This window comes from Saccopteryx leptura, chromosome 1 (genome assembly GCF_036850995.1).
Source record: "Saccopteryx leptura isolate mSacLep1 chromosome 1, mSacLep1_pri_phased_curated, whole genome shotgun sequence".
Lineage (NCBI taxonomy): Eukaryota > Metazoa > Chordata > Mammalia > Chiroptera > Emballonuridae > Saccopteryx > Saccopteryx leptura.
The window spans coordinates 317,430,111-317,455,241 of NC_089503.1; the positions used below are offsets into that span (position 1 = coordinate 317,430,111).

General features: G+C 53.3%; 1 protein-coding gene across 4 annotated transcripts in view; it reads right to left on the bottom strand.

Moving 5' to 3' along the window:
* The window catches only part of CELSR1 (cadherin EGF LAG seven-pass G-type receptor 1), a 137,719-nt gene that overhangs the window by 39,838 nt on the left and 72,750 nt on the right, over window positions 1-25,131 (bottom strand). For all 4 annotated transcript variants that reach the window (XM_066358711.1, XM_066358710.1, XM_066358712.1 and 1 more), the window contains exons 4-8: window positions 23,275-23,390; window positions 22,831-22,919; window positions 3,430-3,587; window positions 2,056-2,219; window positions 1,356-1,481 (exon numbers count right to left, since the gene is read on the bottom strand). In XM_066358711.1, the coding sequence (XP_066214808.1) occupies window positions 1,356-1,481; window positions 2,056-2,219; window positions 3,430-3,587; window positions 22,831-22,919; window positions 23,275-23,390 (653 nt within the window). The remainder of the gene's footprint in view (window positions 1-1,355; window positions 1,482-2,055; window positions 2,220-3,429; window positions 3,588-22,830; window positions 22,920-23,274; window positions 23,391-25,131) is intronic.

Genomic DNA, 25,131 nt, shown 5'->3' on the forward strand with positions numbered 1-25,131 from the left:
TCTGGGGGCACGGGCGGCTACCTGGTGCTGTGTCCACCCAGGCCTGTCACCCCTCCCTGTGGCCTGAGCTTCCTGCCCACGCTGGTCATTTGAGGTTAGGCCTAACCTGCCTACGGGGCTCCAAGGAGACCGGACAACCCGGTGCTCCAAAACAAGGCCTTGAAAGGTGTTGGACACTTTGTGACACAAAGAAGTTGCCCCAGACAAGGACAAGGACGTGACACAATCCCACAGCACATGCCTCCACTCCGTAAGTCATAACCCTGAGCAAGGTGCCCATTGCTGGGACACGCAAGCCTCTGGCCCTGGCTGAGGGAACGCCACTCTCCTCACACTGTGCCGGTTCCCACCCACTTCCAGTTCACCCGCTCCTTTGAGAATGTGAGGAAGGCCGTGGACCTGTCATGCTCAGACCCTCAGATGATCTGGGAGGGGCCCAGGCCGAGGTGAAGAGCCTGTGGTGACTCTCACAGACAGCGGCGCCCGTCAGACCAGCTGCGCCTGGCCTGGAGACAGCACTCGCGCTCAGGACACAGGCAGGTGCCCATCCTGGTCCCGTGGGCTTGGGGCCAGCAGGTGGCTCCAGGACAGGGGCAGGTGCCCATCCTGGTCCCGTGGGCTTGGGGCCAGCAGGTGGCTCCAGGAAAAGACTGCTCAGAGCTCAGGAGCACTGGGTGCCTTCAGGGGCCGACCCAGGGAGCACGTCTAAACACACCTGGCCTCAGCCATCCCTGCTGAACTACTTTAGATGTAGAGAGTAGTCATGGCTTTTAAAATGACAAAACTTACTCATTACTGTACTGCTTCAAAGTGAATGAATGGTTTAAAACCTGCTGGTCTCTAACTGTACTAGACGCAGGGCGGGGCTGGGGAAACTGAGCCCTCTCCTCCCCCCCCCCCCCGTTCCTGCTCACAACACCATCCAGTAAGGAAGCGGCCACCTGGAGAGCCCCTCTGGGGTGGCGAGAGGGGGTGGGGGGTGGTTCTGGGCCTGGAGAATTGTCCTTTCGGGCCTCAGTGTGAGGGCAGGCTGCAGTCCCAGAAGGTCCAGCCTCGCCCCGCCTTGCTTGCCTGACCTTTACGGGCTCTGGGGCTCATGCTGGGCCTGCTCAGACGAGGTGCCGTGTCCTGCACTGTCCCAGACACCCTGTCGTCTCTGTTCAGTTTCACCTACTATGATGCCCCCACGAGCCCCCTCAGCCTCACAACCCAGCCCAGGCCTGTGAGTACTCCCACTTCCCACCAGGACCCATGCCTGGGGACACAGGTGCCCCCAGAGTCTGCCAGTCCGGGCCACTCAGGAGCAATGCCGCCGAGGCCCTGTGGTGGTGGCCACCCCAGCGCCAGGCCCTCACCGTGTTCACAGTTCTTCCCGCCGAAGCGGAGTGGGCACTGGCAGAGATATGTGTTCCACCTGCTCACACAGGTGCCACCGTTCTGACACCACACCCCTTCGCAGAAGTTCCTCTGAGCAGCACAGCCTGGAAACAGAGTGGAATTGTGATGTGGGGTCTGTTGCTGTTTCCCAACACCGACCCTGCTGCGGGGACACCGACCCTGCCGGGGGGTCACCGACCCTGCCGGGGGGACACCAACCCTGCCGGGAGGACACCGGCCCTGCCGCGGGGACACCGGCCCTGCCGGGGGCACACCGACCCTGCCGGGGGGACACCGACCCTGCCGGGGGGACACCGGCCCTGCTGTGGGGACACCGACCAAGGGCGGCAGCCTCTCTATCAGGGGCAGAACCTAACACTTTAAATGGCAGTGACTCGGCCTTCGGGACACCTAGCCAGCTGGCTAGGTTATCTGGTGCCATGCTTAAGACCCTGGGATTGAGTGCCCCAGGGGTCAGTGGCAGGACAGCCCAGCAGTGCCAACACCACCTCACAATGCAGGACCCCAGTCCCTGAGAGCAGCACGTCCATGAGCCCCAGCTTTGGCTCCCCGCCTGTAGGCCCGAGACTGGATGCACACAGGCTTAGTTCCAGGGAAAGTCACTGCCCTCCCCTGTGTGGCTGCCACAGCCCCGTGACACCCTGGGTCATGCCGTACCTGCCCGGGTGCCGTTGTTGGCAATGAAGCTGGCCATGTCCACGTTCCTGCCGTCGATGGACAGGTTCCGCATGCAGCCCACGAACTGGCGGTTGTGCACCGGGAAGTCTTCGGGCAGGTTGGGGACGCCCCCCAGGAGCAGAGGGCCTGTCAGATCCAGGGACCTGGGGAGGCAAAGCCGACCTCTGTGACGGCCAGGCAGTGAGAGGTGGCCACAGGGGCCCTGCCGCTGCTGTAACATGGTATGGCCTCCGCCACCGGGCATACCTGTCACCTTGAACGTCATTGATCAAACAGGGAGCCAGCGAGGCAGGTGGCCAACAGGTCAGAACATAAGGCGGGCCTGACTTCTTTTGCCACAACTGGCTGTCACCCTTCCTGTGCCTCAGTTTCCTCGCTTTTGCATCAGATCCTGACCCACCAGGTGTTTCAGGCTGAAATAGGACATGCAGCACCAATCTGTGGTGCTACCTTCCTCAGGCCTCTAATGACCTTGAAGGAAGGTCACAGCAAACTAGAACCCTGGTTCTGCATGGAGTGGGTGGAGACCTGGTGAAATAGGCGTGTAACTGTCCCAAGCCCACAGCAGGCATTCAGCCTAGATCAGGTTCATCTGATGTGGTTTTCAGAACAACTATCTCACCAAAACACAATTAGGAATGAATCCAATGAGAACCTTTTGCAGCCAGTATGACAAAAAGAGATATGTGAAGATGCCACAATGCCACATCAGTGCATCTTGCTCCTGAGTTAGGATGAGCCCTAAGACATCTCCAATCAGCCAGGTGACACAGCCACCCTGGCCTAGCGGACAGGGTCTACTGACTGACACTTAGTCACAGAGACCTCACTGAATACCGAGTCACAGAGACCAGTGCTTGGTGGGACGAAGCTAGTGGTCTCATGGAGACAGGGCTGGGGACAGTCTCCTGGGTTAGCAAGCCAGCTATCACCACTCTGGGCTGGTCTGGACACTACTTTTGGCAGATGCATCTAAAGGGACTTATTCTAGAAGGTTCTAGAACAGGGGTCTCAAACTCGCGGCCCGCCGAACAATTTTGTGCGGCCCGCAGACTAATCCACGAACTACAGTTTCTGGTCATTTTGTGACACTGAAAAGTGTTGCGTAACAGTTGCCTTTTGTAGACCTAGTGCGGCCCGCCGAACGGCTGTGATCTTGCTCTGCGGCCCACATGCTGAGTTGAGTTTGAGACCCCTGTTCTAGAAGATGCCCCCCAATTAAGGGGAGGGAATCTGCCTCTAGCCCAGATCAGGGCTCCCAGAGTGCCCTGCATCAGGGTCCTGCCCTTGGGCGACCCTTTTGGAGCACTGGCCATGGGGGTGGACGCTGGGCCTCTCCTCCTGGACGCTCACTTCTTGGAGCCGCTCTGAGTGCCCTGGGCCGCACAGCTGTAGTTCCCGACGAAGCTGCCAAAGCGCACGGACACGGCCGTGTCACAGTCGTCCACGGTCACCACGGCCACCTTCTCTCCGGATGGCCCATGGGGCAGGCCCAGGCGGCCGATGTTGGGCTGTTGAAGAGAAGGCAGAGGGGGGCATCAGGCTGTTCCCCCACAAGTCCTTGGCAGACTCGCTGGCCTCTGCACACACACCCCGCCCACAGAGGGACGGGCACATGGGGGGTGGCATGTGGACATGTGGACAAGGGGACAAGGGGCAGGTGGGGTGGGTGGGGAAGAAGGTGGCCTTGTTCTCAATTAGCCCCTCAAACCAGCTATACGGGGTTTATAATATACTCTAAGTTTATGTCCTTCCCGGAGCCTCAGAATGTGAGCTTATTTAAAACTAGGTGTCTTGCAGATGTAGTTAAGATGAGGTCACATTAAGCCAATGATTGATGGCCTTTTAAGAAGGTAGCCACAGAGACACAGAGTGAGAATGTCATGTGACAACAAAGCAGGGGCCAGAGTGATGCTGCCACAAGCCAAGGACACTAAGGATGCTGGGGCCACCAGGAAGAGGAAGAGGCAGGAGGGACCCTCCTCTAGAACACTCAGAGGGAGTGCGGCCTTACCAACATCCAAGACCTTGGACTTCAGACCTTCAGCCTAGGAAACAAGCCCCCTGGTTGATGGGACTTTGCACAGCAGCCAACACCTGGGACCTTCCTTCTGAACATCCACTTCTGCCTGTGACTCCAAGTGCCAGCTGAACCCTTGTCCACACACCTGACTGGCTCACCCCTCTCTGTGTTCCTAGAGTACAGATATCAGGACACCACTGCCCAGCCCACAGATAGCCCCCATGCCTCCACAAGATGGCTCGGTGCTCCCTGTCCAGGCCAGGAGCCTGGTGACCCCTAGGCGCTCATGGTCACTCCTGGGCCCATGCCTTCCTTTGCCCTTGGAAAGCCCTCCCATATCCTGTGTTGACCCGAATGCTTACCACCCCTGTGCCCCAGATGAAGTCCCACCTTCCTCCTGAGCTCCTCCCCTGCCCTGGGGCCACCCCCATGGGTCTCACACACAAAATCTCCCCACCCAGGGCTCCTTATATGAATTCCTCTGGAACCAGGGACTTAGGGTGAAACCTACTCACTTCTGGAAAAGGCAGGTTCCCCTCTGGAGGAGCCTGCCGCATGTATCCAATGACTGGCCCTCTCTACCTGGGCAGCCCCACCTGTCCCTGGGCACCCTCACCAGTCCCCTAGCCTAACCCCTCAAGGACACCGAGCACACCCACCCAGGCAGACTCCTTGAAGCAGGAGGCGTGGAGCCAGCGCATGCCAGCCACATAATGTGGACCAGTCTCAGAGTTCCAGAAATGTGGCCAGCAGCCAGAGCGCAGGCTCAGGGCCAGGTCAGGCACTCCGCTCCCCTCCCCATCCGTACAACCTGGAATACCAAACCTGCAGCCTGGAGGTGACCTGACGGCTCACCCAGGTGACACTAGGTAAGTTCCACAGGCCTCACCATTGGCACACGACGCACAGCTGCCCCTCCCCCACCACAGAGAGAACAGGCTAGAGTGGTAGCCTTCCCACCACTCCCCAAAACAGCAGGCTCCGTGACTCCACTTGGTAGCTCTGGGGTCAGACTGAGTTTAGAACACGATGTGATTTTATGCTTTTTTTTTTTAATTCAATGAGAGGAGGGAAGGCAGACAGACCCCCATATGCATCCTGACCAGGATCCACCTGGCAAGGCCACTAGGGGGTGATGTTCTGCCCATCTGGGGTGTTGCTCTGTTGCTCAACAACCAAGCTCTTCTTAGCACCTGAGATGGAGCCCATGGAGCCATCCTCAGCGCCTGGGGCCAACTCACTCCAGTCAACCCATGGCTGTAGGAGGAGGAGGAGGAGGAGGAGAGAGAGAGAGAGAGAGAGAGAGAGAGAGACAGAGACAGAGACAGAGAGAGAAGAGAGAGAAGCAAGAGTGGGAGAGGTGGAGAAGCAGATGGGTGTTTCTCCTGTGTGCCTGACCAGGAATTGAAACCGGGACATCCACATGCGGGCCAACCAGCCCAGCCTTATGCTTTTTTGTAATAATATTGGATACAGGTAGTTTTAAAAACAGAATATAAATAAATCATCCTCAGTGCCTTTTATTAGGGAAGTAGTTATACAGTTCATTCCAAAAAGAAAGATGTGTCCATTTGTTTGAGGACACTGGGCTAGAAGCTAAGACATGGAGTTTCTGGTCATAGGAGCTCAGCTGGGTTATGTGACTTGAGCCTCATTCACCCTGGAGCACCCCCTGGGGCTGTGCAGGGCACAGTCTGCACCACTGGACGCACCCTGCACCACTGGACGCACCCAGCACCACTGGACGCACCCTGCACCACTGGACGCACCCTGCACCACTGGTCGCACCCAGCACCACTGGACGCACCCTGCACCACTGGACGCACCCTGCACCACTGGACGCACCCTGCACCACTGGGCGCACCCTGCACCACTGGACGCACCCAGCACCACTGGACGCACCCTGCACCACTGGACGCACCCAGCACCACTGGGCGCACCCTGCACCACTGGACGCACCCAGCACCACTGGACGCACCCTGCACCACTGGACGCACCCAGCACCACTGGGCGCACCCTGCACCACTGGATACACCCAGCACCACTGGACATGGGACTCCAGCTGAGCCTCTACTCCCCTTTGGCTGACCATCTGACCTGGACACGGTCACCACAGTCTCTCAGTTTCTCTACCAGATAAGGGTTTCATACTAAAACACCTGTTCTTTCTGTGTTACAGGGACTTTGAGGGTGACGTCAACAGGAGTCTCCAGTGAACCCTTCTTAGATGAATCCAAGGGAAGCTTTTACCACACCCCCCAGCCTCCCAGCTCATGGACAATCTTTCTTATTTTCTTTTATGTCAGTGAATGAGATCACAAGGCCTGCTAAGCTGTATCCTTAGAGACATTACCTTCGGTTAAGCAACAGTTAGGTGAGTACAAAAAATAACCTGTTTTCTCGCTCTGTGACAGCAGCCCACTTTGGAAAACATGGACAGTGCCTATTACGGGGTGCCTAAGTGTTAGGTGCGATCCCAGGAAAGAACCGTCCCCAAGCTGCGCGAACCCCGTATTTTCTCTACAACTTATAATTTAGATTTTTGGGATGGGTGTGAGACTTCCCAGGGAGGGATGTAAACAGCATTTACACTTGGGAAGCTTTCATGAAACGAAGCTGCTGTTTATAAAACTGCACTTGTTGTAAATTGTTGCTCGTAATCAGCGGGCTCAGAGCGGTGGATTCAGGCAAAAACAGCCAAGAAAAAAACCAGGAGCAAGAGAAACAAGATCAACCCTTGAATTTGGAGCAGCACTGGCCCCCTGTTTAGACAGACTTCAGAGCCAGCGTTACTAATCTAACCAGAGAGCTTTTAGGGAAACAAACCGTCTCTGATAGACAGTACCCAACGCCGGTCTCTTCATTCCCACTCCCAGATTCACCACTGTTTGGTCTAAAGTGCTGGCCCTTTTGGCCATAGAACCATACAGTCTCAGCTCAAGATCAGAAATTAATAAAATGAACAAAGTAAGAAGAATAGAGACAGACTCATAGATGAGAGCAGGCTGACAGCTGTCAGGGTGGGGGGATGGTACTGGGGTGGGGGAGGGTTGAGCAAAAAAGGACCAAAAAAAAAAAAAAAGAAAAACCACAGGGACACAGAGCAGTGACTGCCAGGGGGAGGCATGGAGGGGGGATGGGGCGATGAATGGTGATGAGGGGTCACTTGACTTGAGGAGTGAACACACCATATGGTGTACAGAGATGTATGTATTACAGACTTGGGCACCTAAAGCCTGTATAATTATGTTATAATGTTAATAAAATTCAATTTAAAGTGGCAAAAAATAAAAATGAAATAAAAAACCAGAACAGAAAGGACCAGCAAGAGAGATGCACAGTGACGTCGGGCAGAAGTCACGACACCTGAGGGCCTGCTCCCTGCTCCACAGGGCACCCCGCTGCCACACCCCTTCTCCTGCTGCTCCAGAACCAGCAGCTCGAGAGGCAGTCGGCTTAACCCACACGTCGCTGTCACCAAGGGGACACCAAGGCCGTGGGCCACAGGGAAACACTGCTGCAGGTGACTCAAGGTGCAGGGATGCGGTTCCTCACAGAGTTCCCACATGACCCAGCAATTCTACTCACAGGGTCAGCCCGTGAGAAATAAAGACAGGGACTCAAACAAAAACTTGTTCACAAAGGTTCCCGATAGCTAAAAGGTAAAACCTCCTAAATGTCCATCAACAGATGAACAGATAAACAAACTGTGGTATGTTTAGTCGATGGAATATTACTCGCCCATGAAAAGGAACAAAATACAGATACCTGCCACAATGTACATGAGCCTGCAAAACATTATGTTCAGTGAAAGAAGCCTGTCACAAAAGGTCACACATTGTATATATAATTCAAATTATATGAAGTGTTCAGGACAGGCAAATGCATAGATGAAAAGTAGACTATTGGTTTCCAGGGCTGGGGGAATTTGGGAGTGACTGCTAATGGGGACAGAGTTCATTTTAGGGTGAAGACATATTTTAGACCTCAATAGAAGTGGTGGTTGCACCATATTGTGAACATACTAAATGGCATTCAATTGTGCACTTTAAATGGTTGATTTTATGTGATATGAATTTCACAATAAGAAAGCTGTCTGGATGGGCATCTATCTGCCCTTCACACTCCTGGGGCCACTCTGTACCTGGATAACCTCTGGGAACTCCTTCCCCACTTATAGCTGTAAAATGGGTGGGGGATATATATAATATGTAGCCTTCCTATCATGAATGTCACAATAATAAAATGCCATAGAAGCAGTGAAAGTCTTCCGTTGGGGTCGAGAGGTGTGATGGGATCACACGGGCATTGTGACTCGGAATGGGGAGGAGAAACGTAGCCACCAGCGGGTGTGTGTGATCTGGGCTCAGGTCATCAGTTTTTATCAAGGGACAACAGCTCATCCCATGCTGTTCAGCCAGCATGGAGGGTGACGACCCAGTGGGAAAGGACTCAGGACAGGGCAAAAGCACCTAGCTGATGTTCACATGTCTACCTCTCACATTTGAGAAGAAGACAGTGGCTGAAGCTGCTGATTGGGAGCGCTGAGGACGAGGCTTGGTGCCTGCCAGCCAATGAGAAAGCTTGTAGCTTTGCTGGCATGGGGATGGGGGAGGTACAAAGAATAAAGAGGAAGACATATCATTTCCAAGATGAGTCTTTAAAGTTTGCCCCACACACACACACATAAAGGCACTGGCCAGTTGGCTTAGTGGTAGAGCATTGGCCTGGCATGTGGAAGCCCTGGGTTCAATTCCCAGTCAGGACACACAGGAGAAGTGACCATCTGCTTCTCCCCTCCCCCTTCCCTTTCTCTCTCTCTCTCTTCCCCTCCCACAGCCATGGCTCAATTGGTTTGAGCACATTGGCCCCAGGCGCTGAGGATGGCTCCATAGAACCTCTGCCTCAGGCACTTAGAAAGCTCAGTTGTGAGCATGACTTCAGATGAGGGTTGCCAGGTGAATCTCGGTCCAGGCACATGCAGGAGTCTGTCTCTCTATCTCCCTTCCTCTCACTTGGAAAAGAATTAAAAAATTAAAAAAAATAAAGTTTGCTGCACACTTGCTTGACAGAAAGACAGTGTGGCAATATAAGTGTATTTTCACAATTCTCACATTAGAAGAGTACCAGGCATAGGACAGGTGGAGGCCAGGGCCCTGCATTGTCCCTCCTGGGGCAGCCAGCCAAGTCCCTGGGACCCCATCCCAGCCCTGTAGCAGCCAAACCAGGACACTCAAGGGCCACGCAGGCACAAGGTATGCAAACAGGAAATTAAAGATAGACAGAGGGTGAGGTCTGCACACTCCAGGTTCACAGGCAGATGGAACTGGGCCACGGAGGACAGACCCACCACGCTCACCCCTGCCACCATCTCAGAAAATATCTAAAGGCTACCATGCACATCAGGGGGGGACCAGAAAGCAACAAACTTTGCAAATCTGTGCAGATCTGGGTTCCTGGTTCTTGGCCAATCAGCCAGAAGTCACCACTTGGGGGAGGGGGGGCCTGTCCCTTTCTCCTTTCCTTCCCTCTGTGCAGGCCCGCCCGTGTGCTTCCATTTAGATGTTCTAAAGCAGCCCGCAGGATTTTTGTGCACAAAAGCATTTGGTCTTTACAACGTGCTCACATTTCTCCAGCCTTTTAACCTGTTGCAGACAATCCCTCCTGGGGAGGCTGATGGGGGTTCGATTTCAAATGCTGGGTGCAGTGGGTGGAGGGGTGGGGATGCCTCGAAACCAGACACCAGGAGGGCCAAGGCTTGGGACACAAATGGATTTGTGCTCTGTGTCAGAAATGGTTAACTGAATTTCATATCAAAGAATTCACAGATGGCTGGACCGTAGGAATGTCATGAAGAGTCAAAATACAGCCCCGAGCCTGTACCATGGCGCGGCTTCTTACGGTGAGGCGCAGCCCTGGCGTGTGGGCATGCTGAGCCTAGCCCACCGGGCACAGCCACACCAAGGAACGTGGGTGAGACCCGGCTGGTCCTAGCACAGGGTGACAAGCACCCCCAGAAGCAAGCATGACCATTTCTCTGAAGCTACTTCATGGACAGGGTCACACAGGGAGAACAACCAGACACACATACACGTGCGCACGCACACTTCCAGGATCCAAATGGAATTCCCAAGAAGTCTCCAACAGGCCTCGCCAGAACTCAGAATGCCTCCCAGAGCCCACAGGTGGGCCTGGGAGGAGCTCCCACACTGGTAGGCAGGTAACAGGGCATGTGGTCTAGGGAGACAACTCTCTGAGCCTTAGCTTCCCCACCTGTAACACACAGGACACCCCCCACTCTCTGGGTCAGGCCTCCACACGGGTGCTTTGAGCCCCATGACATTAATGTTGCGTTCACCACCCCCAACACTACCCAGGGAAGGGGCAGAGCAGGAATGTAGGAAGACAGGTTAAGGGACATGGCAGATTTACACCTGCCAACACCTCGCCCCTTCAAATTCTCATCAAGGATTTTTCTCATCTCTACTTACCTTGCATCCCTCCCCCCAACCCTACACACACACACACACACACACACACACACACACACACACACACACGCACATTCCTGCGCAGGGACCTTACCTGCCCACTCACAGTAATGCTAGGGCCCAGGACAGCTCAGCCATGCTGAGACACAATGAACAGACACCATATCTGGTCCACCTGCACCCCATATCTGCCACACGGTAAGACCTATGCTGATGACCAGCTTCTCCAAGGCCGTGAAGGTGGCCAGACGTCAGGCCTAGAGGCAGAACTAAGACTCAGTTCCCTGGTCTACCTCACTCACGTCTGCAGTGGGATGCTTGGGGCCTGTTGTTTTTTTTTAAAAAAATGTACAAATGGCTGTTCTCCCTGCATTTCTGCTGTCATATTATTTTCCTATGTTAAAAAGTACAATTTCTTTTTACATCTTTAAAGAAAAAAAAGAGCCACCAGCAGCTCGACATGACTGCGTCTTCATGAGGCCACGGGTTGTTCTCAGGCACGGGTATAGAGTGACCTGCAGCGTCTGGTCATTCGTTGGCCCAAATATCACAGAAAATACCGGACTGGGCCAACAGACTCTTCTCACTGGGGAAGCAGTCAAAGGAGATTTCCTACAAAGGTCAGAACCAACTGGTCACCTTGGAGTTTCTTTAACTTCAAAGCTGTTTAATCTAAATTCACTGACAACTCTGACCACAGATAAAGAAGGGGCTCGGTGGTTTCTGACCAACGGACGATATGCTCAGACATGGAAGACCGGAGGGCTGGACGTCAGAGCTCTGTCTGCGCTGCCTGTGTGCCCAGCACGGTGCGTGCATAAGCATCTCCTGGGCCACAGTGATTTCCGATCTCTGTGGGGACTTCTGTTTGAATACGAATTGCTGGGGCATGGTGCCAGCCCCCCACTGGTCCGGCCCGTCACCAGACACAAGCTCCTGGGCCAGGCTGAGCTGAGAGAGGGAGCCAGGAGCCTCCCTGCCACGGTCCCTGCTAGGCATGGCCACCAGGGTCCTCAACTTTCCCGGGAACTGGGGAATTCACATCCATCAATGCATGAAGGTCTCAAAATCAGGGTTTCTTATGTTTAAACAGCACCTGCTTGGAAAGCTGGGGAAACACCGTCCTTCCCTCAGAGACTTTGCTGTTGGTCAGCATAAACTGGGGGGACCTCGGGCACCTCAACAGAAGCTCATGTCCCTTCACAAGGGGGAATCGATAACTATTTATTGCCTATTTTGAACTCGACAGGAGGCAGGGGAGGAGCACCTAAGCAGCAGCCCACTGGGGTCCCCCACACAGGCACAGGGACCTGGTACCCGAGACCGGCTCCTGGGGCTCAGAGATGGACTCCAGGCTGAGTCCACACTGTCCCAGGAGAGGAAGGACAGATTGCTTTGGGCAGTGACAACATCACTTTGGGCCATGAGGACCTCAGGACATCTTTCCACAAAGCCTCCTTGGACGAAGAGAGAAAAGCTTACAGGGGATGAGGACACTCATAGCCTCACACACGCATTTGCATGCACACGCACACACACATGCTCCTGCAATGCCCCAGCCTGCTCTGCTGGGGTCGTCACAGGCCTCTCTGTGTCCCCAGTCTGGACAGCAGCAGAGACCCCAGGGCCCTGAAGATTCCAGGGCCTGCCCATCGCCTCTACTTCCTTCTGACCAGCTTCCCCATCCATAGGCCACAAGGGTGACGTCTAGGAATTAAGTGAAACTGGCAGGGTGTGGGGTGATGGTGGCGCTGAGTTGGTTGGGAGAAAGCACGGACGAGACCAAGGGGAAGGTGGGGAGGCACAGTCTCAGCAGGGGGCACATGAAGCCAGCACACAGGGTGGGTAAGAGCTGCCTGGCCCCCACGGCCTCACTCTGTGCCTCGGTTTCCTCCAAGGGCAGACATGAGGACCTCAATCAGCAAGAGTCCTTGTCCCGGAGTGGGGACAGAGGGTGGAATGGCAGAGAGCCTGGGGAGGGAGGGGAGCCGGGCTGCCTTTCATATCTGAGCATTAAAGGAAAGTGAAAGGGGCCGCTGGGAAAGGATGGGGGTGCGAGATGGCGGCGGGGGGAGGAGCGGAGGTCAACGGCTGCCCCTGGCCTGTGGGACTTTCCATGACAGGCGTGGACACAAAGGCCCAGGGTGGGGCTTTGTTGGTCGCTGGGAAGAACTGTTTCCATAGCAGGTGACTTTCTACCATCTGACAAGGCCGTGTTTTGGAAAGGAAGCAGGCGACCCTGTTCCAGCTCCTGGGCTGGGTGCCCCTCATCCACCGGGTGCCAGTTTGGACCCCAACAGAGGCTCAGTTTCATTGGAGGCAAACAGTACCCTCTGAGCCCACAGGTCAAGGGAAACCCACCGGTTTGGCAGCGTTGATATTCATACTTATCAACCGCCTACTGGGCAGACAGACACAACAGAGACCATTCCCATGTTCCCATCCGGAGAATCTAGCCTTGTAAGCAGGAAACAGCAGCTGGAGAGAAACAGAGCAATCCACCGTCCCCGCTGGGGGCTCAGCTGGGACAGGTGTCCCCACACACTCTTCTGAGAACAGTGTCCACTCCGCGAATGTTGGTGGAAGGAGCAAAGCCAGACAGCGAGACCCTGGGGCCGACAAGGGGACAACATTCCTGCCTGACCCTCCCCTGAACCATAGAAGTTTCCACGTTCTTGGCAAAAGCGCACCTCAACTTTAGAAACATTGAACTTCCTCATCTTGTACATTCTTTAAGCCAGATGATTATTTTTTCCCCCAACAGGAAGTTTAAAAGAAGAAATAAAAAATGGCTCATAATCCCATTACCCAGATGATTCCACCGTGTCCTTCAGCAAGAGAACACAGGAAACATGTAAAACAGCGCGGAAAAGTATAAAATGAACACAAAGGCCTCCTCTTTTCTCACCAGCAACCCACCTGGTGGGAGATCGTTTAAACAGGAGCCTCAATAACGAACGCCTCCTGTCACAGAACCAGGAGGGATAATAATCATCTGATGTTTTCAGACAACACGCTCTGGGGGCTATTGATGACCTAGCCAACACTATCAGACACTTGTAGATGGATTTGTTTTTGAGGGGAGGGTACTCTTCAGATAAAAAAAAAATGCACATGCCAGCAGGTAGGCATATAGCTTTCAAAGTTCTTTAAATTAAGCTTTGTATTTTGAGATAATTTTAGATGTACAAGCAAGCAAAAAAAAAAAAAAAAAAAAAATAGAGAGAGACAGAAAGACAGAGATCTGACATATCTTTTATACAGTTTCCGCCAATGTTAGGGAAGCATAACATCACAGCCCAGATGTGGGTGCTGATAGCCAGGATGCACATATTTCCATCAGCACGCGGACCCCACCTGTTGTCCATTCCTAGCCACATTTGCTTCCCTCCCACTGTGGGACTGTTATGAAAAAAGCTTGCTGGGAACACTTGAGTACGGCTTTCTCTGTGGAAAGGAGCTGTGTCCGTATTCACGAGGGACCCGGCCTGTGGATTTTTTGGTTCTGTCTTCACCTGCTTTTGGTATCCAGGCACTACTAACTTCACAAAATAAACTGGGAAGTGTTCCCTCCTTCTCGTTTTTTCTGGAACAGATGACAGAGGATTGATGTCACTTTTTAAACATTTGGTGGAATTCTCCAGTGAAACCATCTGAACCTGGAGGTTTCCTTTTGGGGGAGTTTTAAAATTACAAATTCCATTTCCTTAAAAGCAACACAGTCAATCCGAGTTATTTTTAATATTGGATGAGTTGTGGCAGTTTGTCTTTTTTTGAGGAATTGGGAATGTATTCCTCATACTAGTAATCTGTGTGTAAAGCCAGTAGCCACGGCCACCATCACAGCCGCCTAGCCCATGCAGGTTCGCATTTAATTCAGGCAGACAGTAGTGAAACTGCGGAGCCAAGAACTGGTGGGTCATTACCTTTATTCCTAGCTCGCGCTCGGCAAGCGAGTCAACACAAACACACTGGGCTCCAAAACCCACTCATTCAGCGCTCACAAAGCTACTGACACATCGAGTTTTCCTAGAATCAAAGGCCCCCACCAGTCTTATCCCCTCTGGTTCGCCATCTCCCTTCTCCTCTCTGCACAAACTGGCTTCTCCTTCAGCCCCCAGCCATCTTGACTGCCTCTTCTCCTCCAATCACGTGGTCTCTCTCCCCTGGAAAAACGTGGTCTCCTCCTCCTCAAAATGGCCTCCTAGCTCCTCCGTTTAGAACTTTTTGGTGCGAAAGTCCCTCCTCCAGCACACATTAGCATAACCAAGCCCCTTCCCAATCAAGAAGGTAATTAACTGTATCACGTGAGAGCATCATCACATGAACAGCGGCCATTTTTAACAATAAGAGTGAGCAAAACCAGAAAATACAGACTTTACAACTCATTAGCCCAACACTATGTCTTCTCTTTCCTTCCCTGTCAGTTTTGCTAGAAATTTATCAATGTTATTGATCTTTCCAAAGCTCTTTGTTTCATTGATTTTCTCTATTGTTTTTCTGTTTTCAATGTCACTGGCTTTTCCTCCTATCTTTATTCTTTTCTTCCTCCTACTTGGTTTGGGCTTTTTTGCTCTTTCTTTTCCAGGTTATTTATTTTTTATTTTTTGTATTTTTCTGAAGTCAGAAACGGGGAGGCAGTCAGACAGACTCCCGCATGCACCCGACCGGTATCCACCCAGCATGCCCACCAGGGGGCGATGCTCTGCCCATCTGGGGTGTCGCTCTGTTACAACCAGAGCCATTCTAGCACCTGAGGCAGAGGCCACAGAGCCATCCTCAGCACCCGGGCCAACTTTGCTCCAATAGAGCCTTGGCTGCGGGAGGGGAAGAGAGAGACAAGGAGGAAGGAGAGGGGGAGGGGTGGAGAAGCAGATGGGTGCTTCTCCTGTGTGCCCTGCCGGGAATAGAACCTAGGACTCCTGCACGCCAGGCTGACGTTCTACCACTGAGCCAACTGGCCAGGGCCTCTTTTCTAGGTTCTTGAGATAAGAACTTTAGATTATTGACTTGAGACTTTGCCTCTTTTGTCATATACTGTAAGCATTTTTACTACTATAAATTTCCCTCTCAGCACTGCTTTAGCTGTATCACACACACTTTACTATTGTGTATTCCATTCTGTTTAAATTCTTTAAAATTCTAAACACACATCTGTCCTTATTTTCTCAGTAATTGAATGCTCCTGTCAAATGTCCTTTAGGCCTTCTGTTCTCAACATCCACTGAAGTCAGCAGTAGAGTCCAGGGCAAGTGAGGTAGCAGCTTACAAAGCTGGGGCTATATGAGAAGGGTGGTGGGGGGAAGTAGCTGGTGGGGGCTGAGGGTGAGTGAGGGCAGTGAGGCTGAATGAGATGATGACCTGGTGGGTTGGGAGGTGGTTTAAATAATGATGATTAAGAAAAGAAATAACTATATTGAGGGAAACAGGAACAAGGTTTGTTTGAGGGAGAAAAGAATTATATATGTGAAGAGCAAAAATATATAAATAAACTAGAATAAACTCCACAGCATCAGAAGGGAATTCTAGGTTTTCAATAAGTAGGGATAGAAATAAAGGTGAGTTTCAGTGCGTGGATGTGTGCACATTCATGTGCACACATACCTATACATGCACACAGACATGCATCCAGTCCCAGCTCTGCCCAGCGGGAGAGACTGGGAGTGAGACATCCCAGCAATGAGCTCACCTCACTCCCAGACCTTGGCTTCTAAATTTCATTTTTACTGAAAGAATCCAGAGCTCTGTGGATAAATGGCCAATTCCAGGGCTGGGGCAGGGAAAGGACAAGATAAGAATAAAGTGTCTTTTTGTGCCAAACGTAAAGGAGCACTAATAAATGGATGGGGGGAAGGGTGTTGTCAAAAGGACAGCATTGGCTATCCTGCCTGCATTCGTTTAGCCAAATCAGAGATGTGGGCCAAATGGAAAACAATCTGAACACCAATTAACAGAAACAATATATTATGAGCCTTTGAATAAAACGGGAACTCATGCCCTGGCTGGATAGCTCCATTGGTCAGATCACCGTCCCGAAGCACAGAGGTTGCCGGTTTGATCCCTGGTCAGGGCACATACATGAACAGATTGTTGTTCCTCTCTCTCTCTCTCTCCCTCTCTCCCCCCCCCTTCATCTCTTGCTAAAATCAATAAATAAAAACTTAAAAAAAACAACAACAGGAATTCATGAAATCATACCAACATAAACAGGAAAGAAGAAAAAGCTCCTTGTTATGGTGGAAAGCCAACTACAAACACAGAGGGACAGGTGGGATCTGAAAACAGTGGACGTTCATCACAGTGACAATGACACAGGTGCACTCATCGGGAATGCTAAACCTGAAATACGATGAGGGACCTGAAGGAGGAAGCAGAGGAGGCTGGTGGGGAGAGAAAGGAGAAGCAAACATGGCAAGATGACAGCAGCTGGGAGTCTGGGTAAAAGATGGGCAGGAATTCTTGTTCTCAGCTTGCAACTTTCCTGGAAGTTTGAAATTTGGCTTTTAAAAGCATAGCCTGGCCCTGGCCGGTTGGCTCGGCCTGGTGTGCAGGGGTCCCGGGTTCAATTCCCGGCCAGGGCACACAGGAGAAGCACCCATCTGCTTCTCCACCCCTCCCCCTCTCCTTCCTCTCTGCCTCTCTCTTCCCCTCCCGCAGTGAGGCTCCATTGGAGCAAAGATGGCCCGGGCTCTGAGGATGGCTCTGTGGCCTCTGCCTCAGGCGCTCAAGTGGCTCTGATTGTGGCAGAGCGACGCCCCAAGATGGGCAGAGCATCGCCCCCTGGTGGGCATGCCGGGTGGATCCCGGTCGGGTGCATGTGGGAGTCTGTCTGACTGCCTCCCCGTTTCCAGCTTTGGAAAAATGGGGAAAAAAAAAAAGCATAGCCTTACCCACCTATTCAGAAGTGTGTTTTTCCACCTACTGAAAACATTCTTATTAGAGGTTGCTCAGCATGGGTGAGCTGAGCTGTCATGGCAGTGTTCCCCTAACTCCCTGGTCGGCAAACCACAGCTTGTGAGCCATATGTGGCTCTTTGGCCCCTTGAGTGTGGCTCTTCCACAAAATACCACATGTGGGTGCTACCTTGATAAAGAATGTACCTACCTATATAGTTTAAGTTTAAAAAATTTGGCCCCCAGAAGAAATTTCAATCGTTGCACTGTTGATATTTGGCTCTGTTGACTAATGAGTTTGCTGACCACTGCTAATTCTGAGTTATTTTCTGTACGTTGGATTCTACAAGAGAACCACGCACCCACTTTTATTTTTATTTTTTTAAATTACAAATGCTTCCATTCTCACCATTTTGGGAAGAAGTACATTCCTGTCTTTCTCTACTAATAGCCATTCCCCACGTTTCTGAACACAGGTCACATGCTCAGGCTTTTGGGGGCTCTATGTACAACAGACGAAGAGCAAGGCCACACAGACATCCCTGTACCGGGCCCGTGGGTGGTGGAGCGAACAGGACCGGCCAGGTAGTGCAACAGAACATTTAAAAGAGCCCTGGTGCCCTGGCCGGTTGGCTCAGTGGTAGAGCGTCGGCCTGGCGTGCGGAAGTCCCAGGTTCGATTCCTGGCCAGGGCACATAGGAGAGGCGCCCATCTGCTTCTCCACCCCTCCCCCTCTCCTTCCTCTCTGTCTCTCTCTTCCCCTCCCGCAGCCGAGGTTCCATTGGAGCAAAACGTTGGCCCAGGCGCTGGGGATGGCTCTGTGGCCTCTGCCCCAGGCGTTAGAGTGGCTCTGGTCATGACAGAGCGACGCCCCGGATGGGCAGAGCATCGACCCCTGGTGGGCGTGCCAGTTGGATCCCGGTCGGGCGCATGCGGGAGTCTGTCTGACTGCCTCCTGGTTTCCAGCTTCAGAAAAATACAAAAAAATTAAAAAAATAATAATAATAAATAAATAAATAAAAGAGTCCTGGTTATGTCCAAACCTGAGTTCCAAGCAGGAAGGGATCACTCTGAAATAACTGACAGAGACTTCCAGCAGGCACACTGGCTCTCATACAAGCTGGGAGTGGAACTGTTGACCCATCTTTCACAAAAGCCTCGAGGGGGGACAAAAACGCTCATCTTTGATGAAGGGATGATCTCAAATCCTCCAAATCAGCCCTAAACCTCCACGGGTGGGTGTGGGCGGGGCTCTGCCATTCCCTCTGTGCTGGATGGAGTTCAACATGTTTGAGCAAAGTGCCTGTGTTTGAAAATATCTTTCCCGAAAAACGCCCAACCCCGAAGGTGATTCAGGGCAACAGACTTCGCTGAAAACGTCACCAAGCAGAGAAAGCCACATGTCTGCCCTGCTCCCTGCCTGAGGGCTGGCCAGTACAGATCTTATCAAGGGGTCCCAGCACTCTGGCTTCTGGCTGGCTATGGCCAGTGGGAGCCCAGCAGGAGGCTAGAGGGAGGGTGGGGAGAGCGGTCGGGAGGGCCTCAGGCTGGCTGTCCTCCGCTGAAGGTCACAGCTCCTCATGGGTGGCTCTTCCCCATAACCCCCTCCCTTCTGGGTCCCACTTCGCCCTCTGCCCTTGACCTCCGGGGTTGAGGGTAGTCACATCTCCAGGTCCTGCACTTTCCCATATCCTGCCCCCCTTTGGTGCTAAGCCCTCCTGGGAACATCTGTCTCCAGTGCGGACCCTGAAGGAGAAAACAGCCCAGGCAGGCTCTGAGGTCAACTTGGGGAGGGTCCAAGGGGCCCCAGAGGTTTCTCATCCAGGACACACTGAAATGCAGAGCAGACTCCACTAGAGAAATGGGGTTCAGGGGAGGCACTTCAGAGAGTGTTGGTCAGTGAGAGAACATATAGGACGTGCCAGCCTCCAACTGCTGAGGTCAACCCTCACCACACTGCCCTGGGTCGAATTATTCAGACACGTTGTCTTAATATGAAGAAACCAGCTTCAGTGGTTCCAGCAGGTACAGCAAGCTCAGAGAAGGCTGCTGCTGCCCTGGGGAGTGGAGTTACCCCCATAGTCACCCTGCCACAGTCGGGCGCATGAACCAGAGACACACGCCTGTTCCCCAGAGTGCAGAGCGGCTGCCCCTCTGGACCATTTTCAGAACTGCCTTCCCTCCTGATGCTTCCGGAGGCCTCCTAACTTCAGCCATCAGTCCTCCCGTCCCCCAAACGCACTCCCAGCCCTGCCACGCCCTGGCCAGGGCACAGGCCCAAGACAGTCACTGCACCTGCAGAAGCACCAAAAAAGTCCTGTGGGAACAACGTGGCCCCGGGAGGCGGACACACAGGATCTGAGCACTTCCTGAGGTGGAGTCCAGGCAAACCACATAGTGAGGCCACAAGATACAGTGCAAACCGCTGGTGTCTTCCATAAAATAACCTCAGGCGAGAGAGGAAATAGCTGGGCTCAGAGAGGAAGGGCCTAATCCCGCACCCAGGGCCCCGCTCAGGCGCTGCTGAAAGGCAGCCCTGGAAACGGAAGTGGGGGATTGCAGGATCAGCGATCCGCCTCTACCTGCCTGTCGTCTCAGATGAGGCCCCGACTTCCTCCGGACATTCCAGGGGCTCTTCAGTGGCGACTGTACTTCTCGGGACCACCACCCTCCACCCGCAGGGCTGACATGCCAATATGCAGAGTGATGGGCAATGCACGAAGATCTCAGCAAGGGTGGCCAAGCCAAGGGTCCTGTTCTTTCTCAACTGTGACATGCTGCTGCTTTAGCTATCAGCAGATCATTCCAGAACACGCTACATGCAGGCTCTCAGACAGGGCTGTCTCAGCCGCAGCCAAAAGCCTCCGCTGGCCCTGGGAGGGTGGGTTTCCCACACAAGCAGGAGGGACAGTGTGTCACGTGTGCTTTCTTTGTTTTCCTGACGCAGAGCGTGGACCCGGAGGGTGGTCCAGCCTGTCCAGATTGGCCTGCACTCTGCCAGGAATGCAGCCCCAGGAAGCACACCCAGTGGGGACCGCTGACCCTTGGTGTTCAGCCTCTGCCAACAACAGGAGGGGCCGGAGGCTGGGCACCGGCTCAGAGGTGAGCGCAGGCCACACTGCAGGGTATGAAGGTCCTCAGAAGGCAGCAGTCATCTGCCCTGGAGCGGTGGGCAGGTGAGAGCATCCACTTTCTATTCAAGGGTGTGTGCAATGTCATGACAAAAACCTGGATGTGTTTGGGCCTAAAACCACTGACCCCTGGTTTCTGGACCAGGAGGGGTCACCATCACAGGACCTCTGCTGCCTACAAGTGTCCTTGTCAGCCCTGCCCGGACAAGAATGCTGTCCAGATGACATGAACAGAGAAACTGGGGATCGTGGCCTGGTCTGGCCACCTGTCTGTCCGGCTGCTGCAGCTGAGTCAGACCCTGACATCAGACAGAACAGTCCTGAGCTCAGAGGGACTGTGCCTGTGCTATGGGGACAGTGAGGTACACAGGGCATGGCTCTGCCCTCAGTGGCTCCTGACCTTCCAGGACACAGGGGCACAGTCCTCTTACCTGTGCCCAGGAGAGCTGCTGTCCCTCAGCCACCTTATCAACAGAGAATGGCTCACAGGAACAGACTTTCTCCAGGTGGGGGAGAGAGGAGCAGACACGATCACACCTAGAGCACAGGTTGAGGGGGCAGGGGCAGAAAAATCACTTGGAAGAAAGCTGGAGGACACCTTGAGAGGTAGGAAGCCATCTTCCAGAGCAGCCGATAGCAGGAGTGAGAGGCCCCTGGGCACCTATGGGGAAGCAGGTCGTCGGGGTTAAGGTGCCAAGGAGAGAAAGCCCACTGTACTTCCACTCGTGAGCTCCCGAGGGATAGACGGGGTTGGGGGTGGGGGAGGGTGGGGGGGCTCCCTTGTGAGCAGCAGGTGAATGCACCTCACACTGGCTAATAATTGTCCCAAACTGCCAGGGGGCCATCATTTCAGGAGAAGGCCGAGTCCCTGAGATGGGGCCATCACAGCAGGACTGTCTCTGTGTGAGTCTATTGTCTTCTGTTGGCTCTGCCACCAAGCTCCACCTACATTCCTGCCTCGTTCACACACATCCCTTCATAGGCAATCCGGGCACCGCCCACATCTCTCTCTCTCTCTCTCTCTCTCTCTCTCTCTCTCTCTCTCTCTCACACACACACACATACACACACACACACACACACACACACGACAATAGTAACAGGGCCGCAGTAGCTCGGACACCTGAGAACATTCTTTTCTTAGTCCTCAACACCCCATCCCCATGTCACTTCAGACCGGGACCCCAGACCCCTCCTCTCATGGTGAATAAGGCCCAGAGGTCCACATGCCAGTCAGAACTGCCTGGCCCCTGCCCTAGGGCTGGGTGACATGGACAGCTCCTGCCCTTTGGTCAAAGACATGAGACAAAGACTGGTCACCAAGCAGGGTGGTCACTGCTGGGGGCCAGTTTGGGACAATGGGGAAATGACACCCAGGGCAGAACAGATGTGAAAGGCCACCCCAGGGAGGCAGAGGGACAGCCGAGGACAGACTGAGGAGAGAGAGTGAGGACCTCAGGCCCAAGTGGTGGGCGGCGGCGGCAAGCCCTTGTGTGTGAAACACCGGAATGTAGTGGACGTGAAGGGAAGAAACACGCCCCCACCCCCACGGTCTGCCTCTCACAGTGCGAGGGCCCTCGTCCGCCGGCCAGGCCCAGGCTGAGCCCTGGGAATGCCTTGGGCTGGGGAGGCCCCTGTGGACCCGCTGGGGAGGCCCCTGTGGACCCTCTGGGGAGGCGCCCTGCATGTTTCCCCGGAAGGAGAAGACTGTTGGCAAATCCACAGCCACGGAGAACTCAGCATTTTGATGCAAAAACCAACAACGCGTTTCCTTACAAACCAGTAAGCAGCAAAATAAATAAAATGAAACCAAAAATGCCTACCCCTTTCCAGCATTTCCTCTGAGACCTTCCAACGCTCAGGTTACACCTGGGCACCGTGGTAGATTTCGGCCCTGGGGCTGAGTTTGAATGGCCAGCAATTTTAGCCTCCAGTAATGACTCGGGCCAACGCGGTGGCAGTGAATGAAGTCTTTTTACGTCCTTCCCTGGTGTAGTGTGATCTCTGGTCCCTGTGCCCGCCCCCTACCCCCAGAGCTCCCTAGGGGAGTATCCTGCCCAGCACAGGACTTGGGTACATTCACACAGACCCTCAATAAACGCTCATTTCCTAAGTAACTTTTCAACCAGTACAGTTCTAAAAATTTCAGAGCATAAACGTCTTGGGGCAGAAAAGCCACCAGGCGCACAGGAAGCGGTGTGGGGTGCCCGTCCTACCTTGTTGTAATACCGCACGTGCACCGAGTGCCACCGTCCGTCACTCACGCCCCCCGGAACCTGCGGTGCCACCGTCGTTGTGGTCTCACCTGGGGGGGCAGAGGGAGGTCCAGAGAGCAAGCAGAGGTTAGTGGACTGCTAAGGCTGAAAATCTTCCTGATGGTCTGGATAAATGTCCTTTTCTAATAACCAGGACAGCATTCTAATGGCTTTGTAAATGTTTCCATCTACAAGTGTACCACCCTTCAGTGATTCCTAGTTTCAGACACCTGAGCTGCCTCTTCCGTGGTTTCAGCATTGTAAATAACACCGCAGCGAACATCTCTAGGCATTCTGGATTCTCGCACTGGACGGATCCCGGATGTGGAACCAGGGGGATCTGGCTGAGCACCCCCTGATGGCCTGCACAGGGTTAGGGATGCTCTTCCCGCAAGGAGGCTGTACCTGCCGAGAAGGTGAGCTGCACCTGCTCATCCACGATCTCCAGGGCGATAAAGTCATGCTTCTCATTGAAGCGGCCATTATAAAGCAGCAGGGCATTCCTCTCCTGGGTGGCAAACCTGTGGGGCCAAGCGGAAGCACAACACACTGTGACTGAGCCCTGAGCAGAAAGTTTGCTGGCGGCCCAGCTGTGACACGCCCAGCCAACACAGGGCAAGAGCAAGGGCCGCACGCAGGAAAGATAGGTCCCAGGCTCTTTTTTCTCATCATGAGCTGACAGTCCATAAAACCTGATCATAGTAATGTTCCTTTCTGAAACCAGCTTCTATGGGGGAAAGTGGCTACCACGGCCTAAATACCATGAAAAGGTTACATCTGCACAACATTCTACAAGGATGGCACAGACACTATGCCAATCAGAGATGTTTAAACAGAAAACACACTCAGAGCATCTTCTGCCATGGGAACTAGATCCCACATAAGTACATCACAGCACAGGGTCCCTTGTTGTCACAACCATACTCCAGCATCACTGAGTTAGTCCTTCTGCTCCAAACACTACACACATCCCTGCCCCAGGGCCTTTGCACCTATTGTTGCCTCTGCCAGAAAGTGTACGTCTGGCTCTGCAGATCTCTCAGGGGCCACCCAATGTGATTTCCCCAACTCGTGTTACCTAAAGTGTGCCCCCCCCCCCCGACAATCATCACATCACTCAGTGTATTTCTGAAATTATCTTTGTTTATTTGCTTATAAGAACATGGGGTCCTTAAGGGAAGGGAGTATGACTCTCACTCACTGTGGCATCCCAGGGGCCAAAACAGGGTCTGGTTCTCAAAAGAGCTTAGTAAAGCGTGCTGGACAAACGAAGGAAGGTGAGTGAACGTGCAGGTACCAGTGAATGAACAGACTTGTCCGACTTCACGCTTCCAGAGAGTAAAACTGACTCTGACAAGAGATAAACACTCTCAGAAGTCCTCCTCCCACCTCCACGGTCCTGAGGAAGCTGATCCATCAGACCCCTGGGCCCTTGACGGGGGTGTTCAGACACATGGAGTTGCCACACTGTCTGCCAATGCCTCGGTTACTCAGAACCTTTCAAACCTCCCGAATGAATTTGGGGCTACTTTCTGAATTAGCTGAATGTCTCTCTCATCGGAGACTAAGTGGGGGAAATTCATCGGAGATTAAGGGGGGGGGGGATTCTCTGCTTTGATTTGAGGCTGGTCTATCCGTTTCCCTGCAGCAGGAGTCTGCTGGAACCAGCCTCCGGCCCCGGACCTCAGACTTTCCCTAGAGTTATGGAAAATCGGTAGCTCCCATCCAGACCTTGAACCCCTCTGTTTAGAATGCAGACTAAAAAAAAAAGACACCCAAACAGCAAAGTGGGGGCTTTGGGTGCAGGGTGAGCAGGTAGAAAAGGGGGTGAATTAAGACTGGCCCCAACTCTAGGGGCAGGTAGAAGAGGGTAAAGGGGAAATCAATGGTGATGGAAGGAGACTTGACTGGGGGTGCTGAACACACAATACAATATACAGATGCTGTATTGTAGAGCTGTATCCCTGCAATCTATATAATTTTATTAACCAATCTCACCCCAATAAATTCAATTAAAGAAAAAAAAAAGACTGGGACCCACTCAACACCAGGCTTGATTCCCAAGACTTGCGACTCTCTGGGTCCCACCCAATCCTCTTGGTTGGGTCTCACTGTTATAGGTTTCTCTTTGAACCAAGGTGGGAGCTGGTCGGCTGAACTGGCCCGCAGGGCACCCTCCGGGCAGCAGGGCCCACTGCTGGAGAGGCGAGCTCAAGAAGGGGACCCGGGCCAAGGGGAGGGTCTCAAGAGTGCAAGTGAGAG